Below are 19038 nucleotides of genomic sequence, written 5' to 3'. Positions count from 1 at the left end.
TCTATTGCTTCTGATATTGCCAGGTCTGAAAACCAACTGACGTGATGTCATTTAGTAAATGCGGAGTTAGAAAATCAACAGAACAGCACTTAACCTGTTATAGCTCCTCAAAATGTTTTTACCAGTATTTCCCGGTTAGTGGCAGTGGGCGAGAGTAGAGCAGAAATAGGACATTTTACACTGAAAAGAATAGTTGACCCAAAAATAAAAACAATACCGTTCACAAGTTTGGGGTGGTGAGATTTTTTTTTTCCGGTCCTGCTCACATCTTCAGAAATCATTTTAATATGCTAATTTGGTGCTCAAGAAACATTTCTTATTTTCAATGTTGAAAACAGTTGTACTGCAGCTTGCTTACTTTTTTTGTGGAAACTGTTGTACACTTTTGATTAATAGAAAGTTCAAACGAAAAGCATTTTTTGTAACATTGTAAATGTATTTGCTATCACGTTTGATCTATTGAATGTATCCTAGCTGAATAAAGTATTAATTTCTTTAATTCTCCAAACTTTTGAACAGTAGTGTATGCCATTCCATACCTCCAAACACTTTTTTGCAGAACATCCTGGCTGCTCTTTTCCATACAATGAAAGTCAATGGGGACACGGGCAGCTAGCGGTGGGCGCTATACCGGTAGACGATTACTTCTCGAAGCTTATCGTCTGCATGAGTTGAAGCGCAGTATGCAGCGACACCTCATTTCGTTATATGCACGTGCTGTCAGAGAGACTGTTTCTCATCGCTTTCTGAGAGGCGCGCATATATGAAACCTCTGCTCATAAAGCGTGTGAGAACTGTGAGTGCTTTTTGCCGACTAATTGGGCTTGAACGGTTAAATACACATACTTATGTGTCAAAGTGACCATGTCTTTGCAAGTCAACAGAGTAATTTATGTCTTAAGTGAACTTAAACAGTTGAAAAAAAAATGCACTAATATATTGGATCTGTGCAGTCGGTCTTAAAGTGACAGGATCCAAATTGACCTGCTCTCATTAGTAATGCTAATCAAGCAACAAAAAAGAGAGAAAATCTTTCACTGCTTTTGACTGAATAACTTCTTTTAACTTTAATAAGAATACATGTTTATTTAATTCACACAGTAAAGACTGTGCATTGTTTTTACATTTGCTTTTACATTACTTTATACCACTTATGTACTATTTCTAGTGCTTGAAGTTTTTTAGGTAGGTCTATTTCATTTGTGTTTTTGTTCTATTGTTGTTTGTTTTCTTTCCTCTTTCTTTATCACTGTTTACTTGTCTTCAGTAAGCTTGAGAGTTGTATTAGGCTAGTTTTAGTTTTTTAAATCATATTGAAAATGGTGATAAGAATGGTGAAAGAAAAAATAACTAAATCGTTATCGTGAAATAAAATGACTCCTATCATGATATAACATTTTGGTCATATCGCCCATCTCTACGGGCGGCTTTCGGGCCGTAGAGAAAATATATATCTTAATATTGCATTTTAACATGTCACACCAGGTTTAAGCCATTGACAAATTTTAGTGTCAGAAGGGGAAGATTCAGCAAATAACTATTTACATTTTACCCTTTTCCTCACATAAAGCAGTTACACAGCTTCGGAAGACTTGGTATAGAGCTCATGAGTTCTGTGATACTTTTATAGTACTTTTTTACGGCTTTTTTTGTCCGTTTTGGAGCTTGACAGCCAAGTACAGATTAAGAAATGACAGAACCGTGAAAGCCCCCCATGGAGCGACCCCCTACCCCCCCCAAACCCACACACAGTGGCTGTATTCACTGAAAACATTTCTATTTATTGTCTATTTATTGTTTAGAAATATTCCCACAGTAATATGGTGCTAATTACATGCCAGTGTAAATGCTTAGTATTATGCCCTAGATTTGCTTTGCCACAATTATGTGTGTCATATCTTTTTAGTGTAAATTTTCTCACTCTTAAGTGATGTGGCTCTAAGCCGTCTGAATCTGGCTGATCTGTTTCTCCCGCTGTGATGAGCCCACTGTATATGCGGAACTCAATCATATGATCCAGACTTTTTGTGGACTTTGTAACACCAGGATGGAATATTCTGTGTGTACGTGTGATTTTGCACTGTGGCGACTGATCCCAGAGGATACACTGTATAACTTAAACAGAAAAAAACCCTCCAAAAATCACATGGAATTATTTCTCCTCCATGCTTGATAATTTTTGCTGCATGCAAATCGGCCAGAAACAATAGACTGGTTGAAAACAAAAAAAACCCAAGTGACAGTGAGACTGAATGTAAATGGAACAGCTCTATATGGTTTGCCCTTCAAACAGCCCCACGTTCAATTGAGTCCTGAACAAAGCGAGAGGGACACTGGATAGAAATTCCTCTGGTCTGCTTTTCTGCCCAACTGTGGTAAATGTGATTACTTTTGTCCTAAAATCCCACAGCATACATTATCGTCCCTTTGTATAATGGCTAAGCCTCTGCATGTATCACGTTTCCATTTCGTCGTATTTATTTATTTGCTTTGAGGACGAATGAACAGAGAATCATGTTACTGGAATATTTTACAATGTTATATATTAAACAAAAGGAGTGGTAGAGCGGCCGCCTTTGTTCTCCGAATGACAACAGTTAAGAAGGCCACAGTTTGAAACGGTGTTAATGATCAAGAGAAACCTAAAAGGGAATTTTGCGCATTGTTTAGGCTAGAGTCTGATAGGAATGAGCATCTTTTTTTTATTTATGGTTTCCCAACACTAATGGAGCCTAATCATCATTTCAACCCATGACAATGGAGAAGTGGTGAAATACCAAAACTTCTATTTTGCAATGCATTATAGTTAGGCATTATTAACTTGAGAAAATAACAGCACCAAATATATATTTCACCTTCTGTGTTCACCTAAACTGTTCCTGAAAATAATACTCCTACGTTCTGCATTTGATCATTATGTATATATTAGCCTGGTTCTGCCGCTTTGATTTCCATTGTTGCAGGGCAAATCCTATTTGTTTGATGACTGTGGTCCATTTTTTCCTCATGAGTAGTAGAACATAGTTTCCGAGATAAATGATACCCAATTCTCACCAGTAATATCTCAGATTTAGGTCTCTGTGCACCAGTTTAACACGTTTAGATCAATGAGTTCAAGTGTATTTGATGCTCAATTCCATACATCTCAGTGTGTACTTTTTCTTCTCAAGTTTATATGACAGTAGACATGCAATATTTCTTTTTCCCTCTTTTCTCGGTCTCGTCTATGGACTGTTCTGTAAATAGATGCCCACATCCGCTGGTCATCTGCTGCCTGATAATATAGCAATTCTTTAAACAGTGAGTGGCCCTGCTGCCTCTTTTAGTCGCATAGTGTGGGAATGTCTTTGGTGTCAAAGCTCAGTAGTTATTGAAATCCCTGTAAGCTTGTCTTAAAGATTAATTGAAGGCTAGATCGATCCTGATCACTGTGTCTTTGAGAGAACAAAATCCCCCCTCAGCAGGACCGCCGTTCTTGTTAATGTTTTATCAGGGGTAGTTTTACCCATTCACCATGTGTCTTTTTGTTCATACATCCAGCCACGTTGAGTAATGGGAATCTGCGCTGGGCATGGCGGGAGCTGAGGTATTTCAAAAGACGAAGACGTCGAGTGAGCGCCTTGCTAAAACGACCTGCCCCTTTTTATCAGCGAGTGACTTTCCTTGCATTTGAGTCACAATCATTTCACCTGCAGCCTCGAAAGCTCACACAAAATGACATTATGGAGCCGGAGAAGCTGAGCTGAGCGAGTCAGATGTCTTATTAGATTGGCAGTGGAGTCCGGCCTCAGGGGCGCCCATCAGTTCTTGTCAGTGAGGTCGGCCTATTAGTCACCAGGCCAATGACAAGACTCCTTGTAAAGGATAGCTGACCCCCTGCAGTGGGCCAAGTGTCTCCCCCAATAGAGTCATGACCCCGAGCGCCGGGAGGGCAAAAAGGCCAGTGTTTTGTGGAGGGATGGAAGAGCAGAAGGAGCTTTGGGTGTAGGGGGTGGGCTGAAGGGGTTCTCCTGCCTCTACATGATCATCATGGGGGTTTCACAAGGCTGACCTGCCCCTGACCCACTGCGTTAAGAAGTTAGCCCGCCAATGACTCCCTCTACTAGTCTGACAAAATGGCAGAACCCCAGGAAAAGAGAAGGAGAGAGTGAGTGAGGGAAAAAGCACAGGGGCCCCTCCTAAGGAAAATCAGATAGCCAACGACATCACTGATTCACCGTCTGCTGCATAGATAGGGGTTTGAGGGGACAGAGAGACGGACAATGATGAAAAAGAATCATTGGCAGCTTTTTTGAAGTTTTTTGTCTTTTGAATTTCAGCTGTGTGCTGTTATGTAAAAGACATCTCCTGTCCGTAAGTGCAGGTATGTGTCGACACTAGGAAGCCTGACGGATGAGTTCTCTTTGAAGTTGTGGCTCTTCCTTTCCCGCTGGGGCTAAAAAGAGTCACACTATACTAGGCTTCTTTAAAAAAATTAAAAAAACTCTTTGGCTAACTTGCGTGTTATAAATGTGCAAAGACGATGTTAACTTATCACATTAATTTGGCTGCACTGAAATTTGTACAAAAAATTCTCAAATGTTTTTGCTAGCTATTTGTGTTTTGAGGTCTGTTAAACGTTTCGTTTTTGCTAGTAATTTTATTTTGCAGTCTTTTAAACATTTAATGTTTTTGCTGGGGATTCGTTTTGCCGTCTGCCAAATGGTTTGTGCTTTTGTCTGTGATTTTGTTTTCCTGTCTAGCATTTTTTTTTGTTTTGCAGTCTATAATACGGTTCAAGTTTTTGCTAACATTTTGTGTTTTGCGTCTTCCAAACAATTTGTGTTTTTGTCTGATTTTAGTTTTCCTATCTGCCAAGCTTTAGATGCTTTTGTTTTTGTTTGCAGTCTGTAAGAATCACGATTTTGCAGGCAGTTTGGAGCGGTTTAAAAAAAACTGTTAAACATTTTCTGGTTATATCAGCTATTTTAATTTTGCCGATATTTTGTCTGAGATTTTGCAGTCTGTAAAACATTTCAGGTTTTTTTTTTTTTTTTTTTTCAGGCGGTTTGTGTTTTTCCATATAAAGCATTTTGTGTTTGTGCTGTCTTTTAAACATTTTGTGTTTTTGTCTGCAATTTTCCTTTCACCATCGGGTAAACATTTTGTGTTTTTGATAGTGTTTGTTTTTGATAGTGTTTGTTTTTGTTTAGTGGTAGTTTTTGTTTAGCCATTTTTAAAACATTTCATGTTTCGCATCAGACATTTTGTATTTTTGCTGGCAGATTGGTTTCTTCATTTTTTTCTTTTACATGTTGTGTATTTTGTGTCTCGTGTTTTGCTGTCTGTTAAGCATTTAGTGTTTTGTTTTTCCATCTGTTAAACATTTTATTTAACTTTTTTTGTTGCTGTTCCAATCCAAAGAAAGAGTAGTGATATGGAATAGATTTCCTAGAGGAATGTTTTTGTATTTATATTTATGCGTGATTCAGTATCTTGAGAAGATCCCCTGCTCTCTCCAGAAGGCGGTTGGAGCTCAGGGATATGGTAATGTTGAGCAGATGCAGTGGCAGGTGGAGTTTGCTGTGTTTTTGTGACGCTCTCGCTGTCCCATTCATCACTCTTCACCATCTAACCATCAGACACAATCTCTAACACACCTCCTTTAATATGCACATGACTGGCTGCATCTGTTGGCACGAGGTCCTCCGATTGGCACTGCTCACTGAGACAAGCGCCCCTGTTGGCAAACAAATTACACACGCATAGTAAATCAGGTAACACACAATGTTAAAAGGATAGTTTGCGATAAAAAAAAAATTCTGTCATTATTTACTCACCCTCATGTTGTTCTAAACCTGTTTGGCTTTCTGTCTTCTGTGGAACAACATAAAATAAAATGTCGTTTTGTTTGGACCCCATTGACTTTCATTGTATACAAAAACACGTTCACATTCTTCAAAATAGTCAATAATGACATAATGTTAATTTTCTGGTGAACCATCCCTTGCCATAGCTCCTCGTTGCTCAACCGTGCTTGTCTTTTTGGCAGCTCGATAAACAGCCAAGCTGGTTTGAGATCGGCATGAGGGGAACTCTACATCGCCTTAGCGTTTTCACTCTTCCTTTTGTGTTTGCTGGCAAGCCAGAGCCGAATCACATTAACACAACAGAGGGAATCAGTCATATTAAGCCATCTTGCTGTCACTTGCTTTAGAAGCTCAGCTCCTTTCTGCTAAGCAAGCGTGTCGAGACATAAGATCCATGTAAAATATGATTTGAATGAGGAGCTTTATTTTGTCTTTTTTCCCTGCTTGTCATTTTTTTTTTTTTTTTTTTTTTTTTTTTTTTTTTTGTGGGCTTGTTTATCTTTCTATTTTTCTGGGTCGCGGTCCCACCAGGCTTAGGCTGCACTATTTAACCATATTTACAGGTGCTGCCACCAGCTACATTTTGATTTAAAGTCTGTTTGTGTGACGTAATGACCGCAGGCACCTCTAAACGCAGTTTTGGGTGTGAGAAACGGTGAGTGCCGTGAGGGAAACGATGAAGTCAGGCCAGTTTTTCCCGGCATGCTTACGAGAATAGTGGGAAAAAACATGACATCATTGTTTTAGTTTGAGCAAACGCAAGGTGACAGAGACAACTTCACAGGCCCTGCTGAATGCCACCTGATCAAATTCTCAGACGGGATGACAGTGTAACTGCCGCAGAGACCTTAAGTATGCAGATTTTCAGCAATTCGACTGGCTTTATTTGTTTCAGGATCCAAAACCACTCAGTAGAAGCAAAAAAGCATCTGTCAGAGCATGTCTTGGGGGAGAATATTTATGTAGTATAATTTATCATATGTTTAAACTGGCAGCCTCCGTTTATGAGCTCAGATATGCTTCTCTCATTATAGATGAAGACATTTCAGTATTATAAAGCGTTGCAGACTTATGCAATAGCTATTTAGTCCTGTTGGCTATTTACTATTTGCGATCCGTTGGCTTTATTCTCCATGAGATGTTGAAATTACCTCAGAAAACCCTTTCTGGCTGCATGAATTCTTAAATGGCCCAAATGAGATCAAGAATATCTGGGAGGGAAAGTAGGTCTATATGCTCTTAAACCGAGAGGTTGAAGGCTGGGTTTTCTGAAGAGCTGTGCTCAAGTTCATGGCAGGACTGGGATATGATTGACAGCCTCTCTTTCCTTTCATCTCAGATTTCACAGATGCATTTGGGTGTTTCAATGTCAACACATCTTTATTCCGAGCCTCTCTGGCACCCACCACCCTCCCATCTAAATATTCTCCTCAAGCTGCAAATTGGCATTCTGGGACAGTTATTTCACTCAGCCAGGATTCGTCTGTGAATGGAAAGCCTTTGAAAAGTTTTTCCTCTGCCATTGTAAAGAATGACATGTTCGTCTTGACTTACTGTATGGAGTCGCTATGTAATGTCACTAATTTTGATATGGCCAACAGAAGTCTTCAGAGATGTTCTTTTGATATTATTGCAAAGAAACATTAGGGAGGTTTAGTGACATTGTTAACTCTCTAGGTTTCACCAGTTTGTGGTAATCATGTGATAATGACAACATGGCCAATGTAGTCTCTTCACTCCCATTCACATTCTCCCGTGGCCACATGGGATAGTAAAGTGTCCGTCGTATGTACTGTACTATCAGAATTTCACCAGAAGTAGGTCATCACGGTAGTTTTTGCCCAGTCTTTTATACTTTGAACTTGGATACTACTCCTGTCACATACTGTTTTACGCCTACTACTATGTAATTTCGAATGCAGCCAGTGTCTTTTTGAGTGCGGAGTCATTGAATGAATCGTTTGCTTAACCAATTTACTCTAAAACACTAATCTATTCATGAATGAAACTCCACATTAGTTACACTTTTAAGGAAAATCAACCCATGAATGGCTTAAACTGGGATATGAGAAAAAAAAAACACTTTTGATTTTTCTCCATTCTGTTATGTAATGTCTACTTTTCCCAATCAAATCAATCCTTGGTCAATAAAATCAAGTCTCGCCCTACAAATGATCTTTTTTCACTCTTAAATACATTCTTAAAGAATTTCGTCATTTGTGGAATTTAGGAAATGGAATATGGGAAATTATCTGCTGGTCTGTTGCTCTTGGACCTGAAGTGTGCGTTATGGAGAGAACCGATGGGAGGGGTTCGAGAACTTCTGTTCTCTTTTCCTCAAGGTTCTACTGTCTTTCCAACCCCTCCCCTTCATTTGAGTTTTTCTGCAGGGTGTTTTTTCAAGTGGTGGATGGGGCATTGGTTTGCGGATGGAGAGGAAAGGGGTTAATGGTGTTTGCAACAGTTCAGGCTTCCCCTTGAAGTGGGAGACAGTGGAAGGAAGTGTCCAGATTTATGGCTACATGATTTGGCCATGGCAGCTGTTTTCACTGTGGCGGTTGACCAGAAGTAGATAGAGAGAGTGAGAGAGACTCAACAAGAGAGAACAGGCAGTGAAGAGTATAAATCAAAATAGGAAAGTGGCTTGAGATGTACACACACAGACAGCCTCACCTACACGTACAGATGATAACTGATTTAGAGCACAGACTGGTTGAATTATACCATAACCAGTCATTAAAATTAATATATACACATTTGCGCTCTATTTTATTGATTCATTTGCCTATAAATATTTCACACATCAACTTAATTTAAAGTATTACAAATAATTACAGAAAAAAGCAAGTAACACCAAATTAAACATGCAAATTTGAAGTAGAAAGACTGAACTAGTTTTGTCTTAAACGTAGTTCAATAATCTAATATAAGTTTTATTTACAGCTTTGAAAAAAAAAATTCTGTGATAATTATTTGCTGATTTTTTAAATATGCAGAGATAGACCTGAACACAGAATGACAAAATTATATATATTTCCTGTTATGAGGTCTTTGTTGTTGACTGTAGTAAAATAGAAATACAAATATCAATTCTCAGTTCATTGTGTTATAAGCCAGCATTGGACACAGACACGTGTTTAGATGATTGTTTTGATTAATATGAGGCAACAGTAAGTAATTTGGCAAGTATTGCTCTAACCCCAAGTGGTTTGTGTTTTCTAGTCTGGTCTTACACAGGAAATAATGTCTGCCTCAGTCTGCATGAGTGCATTATGATATACATCAAGTGTTTATCTTTATATTGTGATTAGTATCACAGTTTCGAAATACATATTTCAATTAGCATTTAGTGAGTGCTAAGTCTCTTAAACTTGTACTTTTAGGATTATGATGGCAATTAAAACTCTTTTATTGATAAATAAGCATCTGGGGTAAACAAATCAAACAAATCAAGGGCCAAGATTTATTTAAAATGAAGCACGTTTTGAGAATTCAGTGGGTTTCTTCAGAATGCTTTAATTACATCATCACTCTGCGGCTCTGTCGCCCAGGGAAGCCCATTTGCAGCGAACCCAGTGTGATTCAATGATGTGACGGGTGTGTACTCAAGAGCGCCTCTCTCTGCGGTTCGTGTTTTTCCAGCTGAAGTCCAGCAGAGCTCAGCTTTGCCCCAGCAGAGATGAAAATAAATCATTCGGGGAAAACGTATGTGTTGCCTGCATCCCCTGTAATGGGGCTCATATAGCCCCAAAGTCTGTCCCTTTTTGTGTATTTATGCACAGTTATTTACTATTTTGTAGTGTAAGTCGCATGATCACACACAAAATGCAATGAGATTATGTGTGTTGTGAGTAGTAACCAAATTATGCACTGGCTAAAGGTTATTATGTTGGAGACTTTGGAAACAAGACAGAACTATAGAAATGTGAGTTAAACACTATACCATCACCCTACATTGTGTTTGAATATTTATTTTGGGCACTTGTATTGACTTGGATTCAGGTAACATGCTAGTAGTGCCACCAAACGAGCAGATTTGAAACATAATTTCTTCAGTGGAAAACCTTTATTTAAAGTAACTGTGAAATCAAAATGGACAATTCTTGTTTTTTATGGAATATTCCAGTATTTGTTTTAAATGAATTACCCGTGCACGTCATTATTTTCTTTATTCATGTGCCCTCTTAATATTTAATAAAAATAACTGACCCTCCCTCTTGCAATCGTCTTCTCTGATGCCGTGTTTACTGGCGTGAGGGCGGGACAACCTGTCACTCACATGACATCACAGCAATAGCAAACAACAACGATCCAATGATCCAAACAATTCCCGATAGACAAGATCAAGTGCCGTCCTACTTTCTTTTTTTTCTTCGAGAAGCTGTTTCACAAACTGTCCAAGTGTTGTAAACTTATGTTTACCACATACCTTATTTTACTCATAAATTTAAAATATATAAAAACCTGCCGCACTTTATAGGGAATAAAAGCATATCGCAACTTCCATTTCATGCTGTTACCAGCCTTTGAAAATTTGTACACCGGTCCGCTAGTCTTGTCGACTAAATGCAACCAAGAAAGCAGAATTGTTTCCTAAACTAGATTTCATTAAAAATATTCTTCTTTATCATAGTGACCTTATATTTCACATACAATAGCATACATTTGTCTTGCGATTGTCTACATTCCAAACACCCGAGTCCCGTTCCTTGCCTTCCAGTGTGAGTTTCCTCCTTTCTGGGTGAAAATAGCATCTATTCAGGTTGGTGAGTATCGGACTCTGAGGAGAAAATTATTCCCATTTCTTTGCCTTGGCAATAAACCGAGATGTCAGATATTTATCACGTTGCCAATTTGAATGTAGCCAATATCTGTGTAATGGGATTTAAAGCTTGATGTATGCCAGCGTTGTGGTGGATCCCTGCAGTGGAGCCCTCACTTGCTCCAGCAGAGCGATTGTGATGTAATGCCTCAATATTGATAACTGCCCTCAGAGCAGTGGACTCTAATTGCCTATGAAAATATTGAGCTGTAGGGCCGTCATTTCATCTCTTCTCCTCTCAATTCAGCTGCTCTCCATCGTCTTGTCACGATCGCGAGATAAATCCACCGTTTCAAACGGATTCCAGCTTGAATGAAAGCCCCCATAGCGATGAAGCCGTCTGAACGGTCTCTTCGCATTCAGTGGTATTAGAGCAATCTGGGTATTTTTGCTCATGCAAAATCATCTCATCTGCTTATTGATTCTCTGACCACACATTGGAAGCTGCATGTGGCTGTCAGTCATTTTGATGTGCTTTAATGCGTGGTCTACTATGAAAAGCCTCTGCATTTGAAATGTGAGATTATGCTACAGTTTTAAATCAGACTTCTACACTTTTGTTTACTATTTGTATCAGTAATTCTGTATTGAAATGCATTTCTGTGCTGTATTTGTGCACATTTGGTTCTTGAAATTGTATGAATTTCACTGCATCGGATCAAAATTATTGAACCAAAGTAGCATCTGCAGACAAATCATGCTAGAGTTTGCTGTTGTAACATTAAGTACACAGTAGACGAGCTTGATATAACCCAAGTGCAGTATTTATTAACTTCCAATGTGAACAGATACAAAATAAACAGACTTGACTTTACCTTAACCTCAATAATGGTAACAGGGAAAATACTGACTAAACAAGAAACACCTGTGAACAATCAAGACAATGAACCAATGACAACATAACACATGAGACTTGGGAATCACATGACAAGATCATATGAGGAGGACAAGGGAATCACATGACGAACTATTGAACATGAACACGAAACAAAAACAAAAACTATACATTACAGATGTCTGGATTTTGTTATTACATTTTTTTGTTTTAATTTAAAAAATAACTTTTATAACTTTAAATCTGGAAAAAAAAAGTGTAATGATTCTTCTATGTTCCTTTAAAATAAACAGTTTTATAAAATATTTTATAACCTACTTTGTTTATATAAGCAGTGACTATAATTTAAAACTAAATAGAATTTTTGGCATTTATAACTAAAATAACTAAATAAAAGTAACTATATACACCACCGTTCAAATGATCAAAAGTGACCGTAAAGACTTTTATAATGTTACACAAGATTGTTATTTTAAACTATCTATTCATCAATGATTCTTGGAAAAAATGTATAACCGTTTAATATTAAGCAGCACAACTGTTTTCAACATCAATTCTAAGAAGTGTTTCTTGAGCAGCAAATCAGCATATTTGAATGATTTTTGAGGGATCATGTGACAATGAAGACTGGAGTAATGATGCTGAAAATTCAGCTCTGCCATTACAGGAATACATTACATTTTAAATATATTCTTATTGACCCCAAACTTTTGAATTGTACAGTATATTTGTTTATATAATCTGATATCTAATGCAATAACACTCATACATAAATTTCCTTAATTGTCCAGATACTTCTTGTGCATGTCAAGTTCCCTGTTCCTTGGCACAAGCCAATCTGAAGAGGAAGTCAGCTTTTGGCTTTTGCAGTGTCTTCAGAAATCACCCTGACCCCATGTGAGGAATTTGACCCATTCTGCTTTGCTGCTGACCACAGAGAATCCCTCAGGCTGAAAGAGGGGAGAAGTCCAGCTTTTTACCCTTCTTCTTCTTTTTTATCAGGCCTCCAGGCTCTTCCTCTGTCCATCCTTTACTATGGTTTTCTGTATGTCTATGTGCAGCTTGTACATCGGTTAGCCTCACTGGAATGTGTGTGTGATCAACCTTGGATTGGATTCCTCGATATCTGGAATCCGTGCAAATCGGTTTTGTTCCAGATTAAAAATAAAAAATAAAAAAAAGATTCAGTTATAATCCAACATCTCCAGGCTTCATCTCATCTCTTTTATGTAGGTTGGGAAAAGATTTATATTTCCTTATGAACCTCGTGCTGTGAGGAACCAGGTCCCCATAGTAACGGCAGAATGGCATCAGTGCAAACAGCCATTATGGATGAGCGTGTTGCAAACGCTCGAGCACAATGGTGACCGAAAGGACCGTGTTCCATTTATCATGACGTTTGAGACCTGAAAGAGAAACTGTCAGTGTTACCTCGGCGGAGGTCGTCACGGCGATGTCCCCCCAAGGCCTGGACGCATTATTCAAACGCGAAGAATCCAATAGAGATGCCCCACTATAAACACTTGCACGTGAAGATGGTGAGAGAGAATTGGTCTTGAAGTGAGAAGCCCTAAGAGACCCCAAACACCCTTTGGAGATTTATATGTGGGGAGGTCAGGGGTCAAGCAGCCATTAATCAAGGCCAAAGAAAAGGATTAAATAGCCAGGTCTCGCGGGCAGATGAGAGAGAGGCTGATTGAGGCGTTTAAAAGAGTGTGTTGTGTCTGTCTTAGATTACAGAGTGCGAGCCGTAGGCTAAACATCCATCTGAACCACGGCAGAGTGCTTACACTCTATAATCAGCAGGCCAAAGAACCTCTACAGTGGGCAGTCATACATCACAAAATCCCTCATGGTGCGCACAGGGAAAGTCAGTGGTACTGCAGTTTAGAAAAACTCTTTCTTATGTAGAAAAAGATGTATTATCATTTTTGTGCACTATGGTACTTTAACAAAATCTTCCTAAAGTACAGCTTTTTTTCATTTGTCTTCCGGGAAACGTATGTATCTTCTGTTGTTTCCGAAGGGCAGTATAATGAAGAAAAAAAGAAGATATTTAAACAAAATAAGAAAAATGTGGACATCTTCATCTTGTTCAAAAGTTTACACACACACACACACACACACACACACACACACACACACGCTTGAATAGTATGTGCTCTTTCTTTCTTGTTTTGACATTTTCTCTATCACAGTGACATTCATACATTATAAAGCAAAGCTTAAGTGTCCAAATATTTTAGTGGCCACTGCATGTGTCATCACCAGAGCTGTATGATGCACAGGAGGTGGTTTCAATTAGGTCTTGTTCATAGACGTGACCGCACATAGCGAGGGCCAATTTCACATTTACTTATATGTTCTCGCTGATATTTCCAGGGCATTGTTGATTATCATTCTTACATCTATGTAAAATAAGAGTGAAATTATAATCATTTGCATTCACTGGTTGCTTGAGATTCCTTGCGCTGTTTCTGGAGTGGTGTTACGCAAAACACACCCTCCTGCTGTGCCTCCGTAGGAAATGTTACAATCGAGCCGTGCTTCAGATAATAAACATCATTTATGCCACCGTTCTGCTTCAGATAACTAAAAAATTTGTATGTAGAGCACATAAGCGTACAAATACAAGTTTGTGTTCCATGGCTTGTGGCTCATGTCATCAGCCACCATCATTGATTTATAGGTTCAGAGGGTGTCCAGAAGCCGTAACATACATCAACAGACACTAACATGCCTCATTTGTACAGTACATAGAGTGACCATAACTACACCCACGTTGCTCTTTCCTGATATAGATTGTCTCCGTGCTGTGCAACTCATAAAAAACTTGTCACAATCTGAGTGTCTCGATTGAAAGTTGCACATGAAGTCACGGACTACGGTGAATGTCAAAGTCTGCTTAGAACAAAAACTGCCAATACTGGTTAAACTACCTGGTGGTGAGAATTTTAGTCTGTGTGACACCCGGGAGGGTGTGAAGGGGAAAAAACACACGCCACAGTGTCCCTCACATCCACGCACCCCTCATCTGAGCCCAGTCACGGCCGCTTTAGGTTTATTGCACAGCATAGACAAACGGCTTTGATCTCTAATGCGCAGTGCGCTGCATTAATTATGAATCATTCCCCCAGCCGAACTGCGGAGAACACCTTCAAACACTCAGCGAGCGATGCAGTGTTTTCGTAGGCCCCCAGGTTGGCTCCAGGACTGCATGTATATATACATTTATCTGCATGAACAAAATAAGAGAGCTTTGCAAAAAAACTTCTGCCGTGCCTCAGAAGTATTCTGCTCCTGGACGGCCGCCAACATTTTTTAGCCCACGGTTACTCATGCTGCGAGGAATTCTCATATACATCACCAAAAGCCTCTTCCATCCGCGCTATTCGCAACTCAGTGGACAGATCCCCGGCAAGCTAAGACAGCTGTGTGAAGTAACGATAAAGCTGCGCGACGATATCCAATTGACCGGGTGTAATATTGGATAAATGACCTAGTTCTCTCTAGGCTAATATGGATCCTGTAGTGCCGCATGCTGCTGTAGAAAACTGGCTGCAAGGCCTGTTCCCTAGTGGCAAAGTCAGATTCATCTGCAGCAGATACATTGATTCATTTTTTTAGTGGATAGGAATATGAATGACAGGATTTTTTTTTTTTAAATGGTGAGGTTGTATGCATAGTTTACTGTAAACACGTGCAAGTAGAGCAGTATTTGTAAAGTATTGTTTTATCACTTCCCTCATCCTCCAGAAAACAAGTGCACCACAACACAGCCTTGACAACAAATGATATCCATGACCTCTTTACGTAATCTCGCCAAGCTCTTAATGCGTGGACAACTAGAATAATCGTATAATCCAAGCTAAAGTGTAAAGAGGAAAGATTTAAATAACAACCTATGTTAAATGTAAATAATAATGCAGCTGAATAATTGTCACTGATAGAAGACATCCAATATGTCACATACATTACATTAATAAATGTGTAATAAAATTACATGAAAGTAAAAAAGATATGACGCATGACATTCTTTTTTTCTTTTCTTTTTTTGCTCACAAGCCACAGTGGCTAGTGGTTTTTCAAAGTTACTAGCCACTCAGCATTTTCACTGGCCACAATTTTTTACATCAATACCATGGGGAAAACGGCTATATAGATATTTTTAATATTATTCATATATTTGGCAGCAGGTAAATTAGGCTGCTGTCACTTAAAAAAATGATTCATGCCGCCTCCACTCACTCATACAGGCTCGTTCTCATCTACAAGTCGATGTATCAGAATGGTAATGTGTTTTTTGTATCACTCTCTAGTACAACGTCGGACACATAGCGGTAAATACTATGATTGGCCTTTGGCTTGACTACGTTATCAAACAGCTAATAATGTGTTGCTAATGTTACACAAACCATGTTCCCATTCACCATCTCAGTCACACAGATGCTTTCTAAAAATCAGCAGCGTTAGAAGCGCTTTGAACAACTCAGAACGTCAGTTTATAGTAAACATTGTAATATCATATACATAATTCAACTGCTATATTGCTAAATGTACCTGATTTATCATGTCAACAAAAAAATATACCGGGATAACCAGCTTCGCAGCAGTTAATGATATGCTCACGTTAACGTGATTAGTTACAAGGTAGTTTCTAATGCAAGAAACACCAGCGATTTCAAACAGTGTTTTTGTCTTTTTTTTTCATTGCAGTTTTAAGGAGAAAATACTCTGCAACGGTGTTGATTTATGTATTTGCAATGCACATGGTTTGTCTTAAAGCATATTAAAAAGACTACATAGACATATAAACAACATTAAAAACTTGATTTTCACCACAGGGGTCCTTAATTGAAAAATATATTATATATACAATTCAACCTGCCAAAGTGGCTAGTAGGAGTGACTGCGTTACACGCCACTGTTAAAATCCTCCCACATTTGGCAGGTGTTAATGTCAAGCCCTATAATATATATATATATATATATATATATATATATATATATATATATATATATATATATATATATATATACACACACAAATATATGCCACATATATTTTAATTATTTATATATATATCATTAATTACATTGTAATTAATGAATATATAGATATATTTATATAAAATGAAAAAAAGATATATATATATGAATTGTGTGTGTGTGTGTGTGTGCATACAATGCTTATTATTCAATGAAACGTTTTTATTATTATTACTAGCTTCCTCAAGGCTGTAGGCAGGCAGAGCGGCGCAGGAGGGGTTAACGTTCCCCTCACGCGTCGCTGCTAAATGTGCCCGCGTGAACGTCAGTGGGAGTCCCCTTTACTGGGTCCCTTTGCAGTAGTGTGGACTGGAGAGTTGTAGACAGAGCCGAGCAGAAGCGTGAACAAACAGAAGTAGTGCCATAAAGTGAACATTTGACACTATCGCAAAGCTTTTCACTTTTACCGCGTGGATCCGTCTTATACTGTCATCAGAGAGGGACGCCGACAGCTTACAACGCGCGCGCGTCAGCTGGCATGAGCTAACCGACCAGACATGGAAACCAAACCTTTCTTGTCATTGGGTAAGTTTACCCCCAGACTACTGAAAGATATTTATTTTTCCACCAGAGTTTCTTTGGTTTGCAAGAGAGAGTTGGAGAGTACAGTGTTTTACTTTTTAGTCTAGCATGAGGGAGGCAAAAATAAACGCTTTAAAAAAAGAAACATGGAATTGCTAGTTTAGATCGCTCATTATCGAATCGGGCTGTATTGAAAGGGTTACATTCGTGGCGAATGGAAAGCATGTAATCATAATCAATAATGCCCAACAGTCAAGTGCACGGTGTGGATCAGGACATTTGTTTTTAAATCAAACTAAAGGTAAACACAAAAGTTGGGCGTGCAAACGAGGTGGCACGCGCTCGGACAGTGACACCTCATTCAGTATCGCGCTTACTCCTTAAATGTTTTAATCTTGATATGCGGTATGATTTAACATTGATAGTGTCGTGTTTTTAAGGCTGTGTTGCAGAGTTGAAGCACATGCAATCTTGTACGTGCAGGTATTGGATTCTCGCGCATCATTTGTATCACTTTCCTGGCTGGAAAACAGAAAAAATGCAGACGTGTGTGTGCCGTGTGTGTGGGATTGTTCGTATTTACAAACGCAAAGCAACATCGCGCATCAGTCAAAAAAATAGCAAAAAAAATATACATTCCTTTAGTTTGAAAGCGTCGGTCTGTAAGAATTCGTTAAATCGCAAACCGCTTTGCCATGCTGCTGGAAGAAAAAAGCGTGTGCTAACATTCAGCGAATATTTTTGTTTTTCATCTGTAAATGAATCTTTACTTGCAGAAAGCACACATTTAATCAATTCCCTTGCACTTTGGTCGCAAATAATGCCGCGAGTTTAGTTGATGCGTGATTCGGTTATGAACTTGGACAAACTTTGGCGTTTTCTGTGAAGTGTAGTTTACTGAGGAAAGTGACAAATAATTTCAGAGCAAGGTGATTTGATTTGAAATCTTTTTATTGTGACTAGATTTAATAACAAATGACTTTGTGTCCAAGGAACAAACGTTGCGGGTGATTCAAAATGTTCTTTTTTTTTAATCGACGGCTGAGGAGAAATGTAGGTGTGGTTTCCATATGATGTTATTCCATCATATTAAAGGAATAGTTCACACATTTTTTTTATGTTTTTATTTACTCATCCTTAAGATGTTGCAAACCTGTATGACTTTCTGTCTGTGTAACACCAAAAGTGAATTTGTGAATAATTTTCTGTCTGCTCTTTTCAATATAACAAGTGAATGGGATCTGAGACTGTCAAGATTAATAGAAGACACAAAAGCACCATGATGTTTTCATAAAAATAGTTTAAATGAATCATATGCTGGTTTTCAAGTCCTGTGAACTTAGTTAAACGGACTGAAATTCCTACCTAAGTTGTTATTAAAATCTTCTTCTCTATTGAGATGTTCACTGTTGAGACCTGATCATCAAATCAGTTCATATGGTTTTGTGAACTAGAACTGATGATTAATTAAATAAAAGATCAAACACAAAACAACAATTCATTCACTAATCGGACATTGCTACTCTCACAAACTCTCCTGACAATCAAGAGCTGGTGCAGACGTCCGTCATATCATAAAATCGGTCTGTATGACAAAATTATTATGGCTTTAGATGACATGGAGAAATGCACAAGTTTGCGTTTAAAAAAAGAATAATTATGAGCTTGACAGGCTTCATTCACTTTTTTAAAACAAGTGTCTATATATTCTCAAACATTCATACATTAATATTCGTCCATATATTCTCAAGCGTTCATTGAGTCATATGAATTTAGAATGACATGAGGATGAATAAATTATGATAGATCTTCTTTTGTTTGTAAAACATATTCAAGGCAGTATCTATATGATTTTCATGAAAAATGGTCTGTCTTTTTCTTTCTTTATGTTTTTAGAAAAGATCAGAGCCTCTTAAATTCCAACGGTCGGTGTGTGATTATGAAATCATTGTGCAATTTGC

The 19038-nt window shown here is 38.3% G+C and overlaps 1 protein-coding gene across 6 annotated transcripts in view; it reads left to right on the top strand.

Moving 5' to 3' along the window:
* rxraa (retinoid X receptor, alpha a) overlaps positions 1–19038 on the top strand; it is a 172195-nt gene that overhangs the window by 43007 nt on the left and 110150 nt on the right. Inside the window, exon 1 of one of the 6 annotated variants that reach the window (XM_079586675.1) lies at positions 16835–17080. The exons of 4 other annotated variants lie outside the window; for them this stretch is intronic. In XM_079586675.1, the coding sequence (XP_079442801.1) occupies positions 17053–17080 (28 nt within the window). In that variant the 5' untranslated portion in view covers positions 16835–17052. Of the gene's footprint in view, positions 1–16834; positions 17081–19038 lie in introns of those variants that run through there. One more of the 6 variants, XM_079586677.1, reaches the window with a different exon arrangement.

The sequence above is a fragment of the Phoxinus phoxinus genome (assembly GCF_949152265.1).
Source record: "Phoxinus phoxinus genome assembly, chromosome: 17".
NCBI lineage: Eukaryota > Metazoa > Chordata > Actinopteri > Cypriniformes > Leuciscidae > Phoxinus > Phoxinus phoxinus.
The sequence above is the reverse complement of the archived record's forward strand: the minus strand, read 5'-3'. Positions and strand labels throughout refer to the sequence as shown.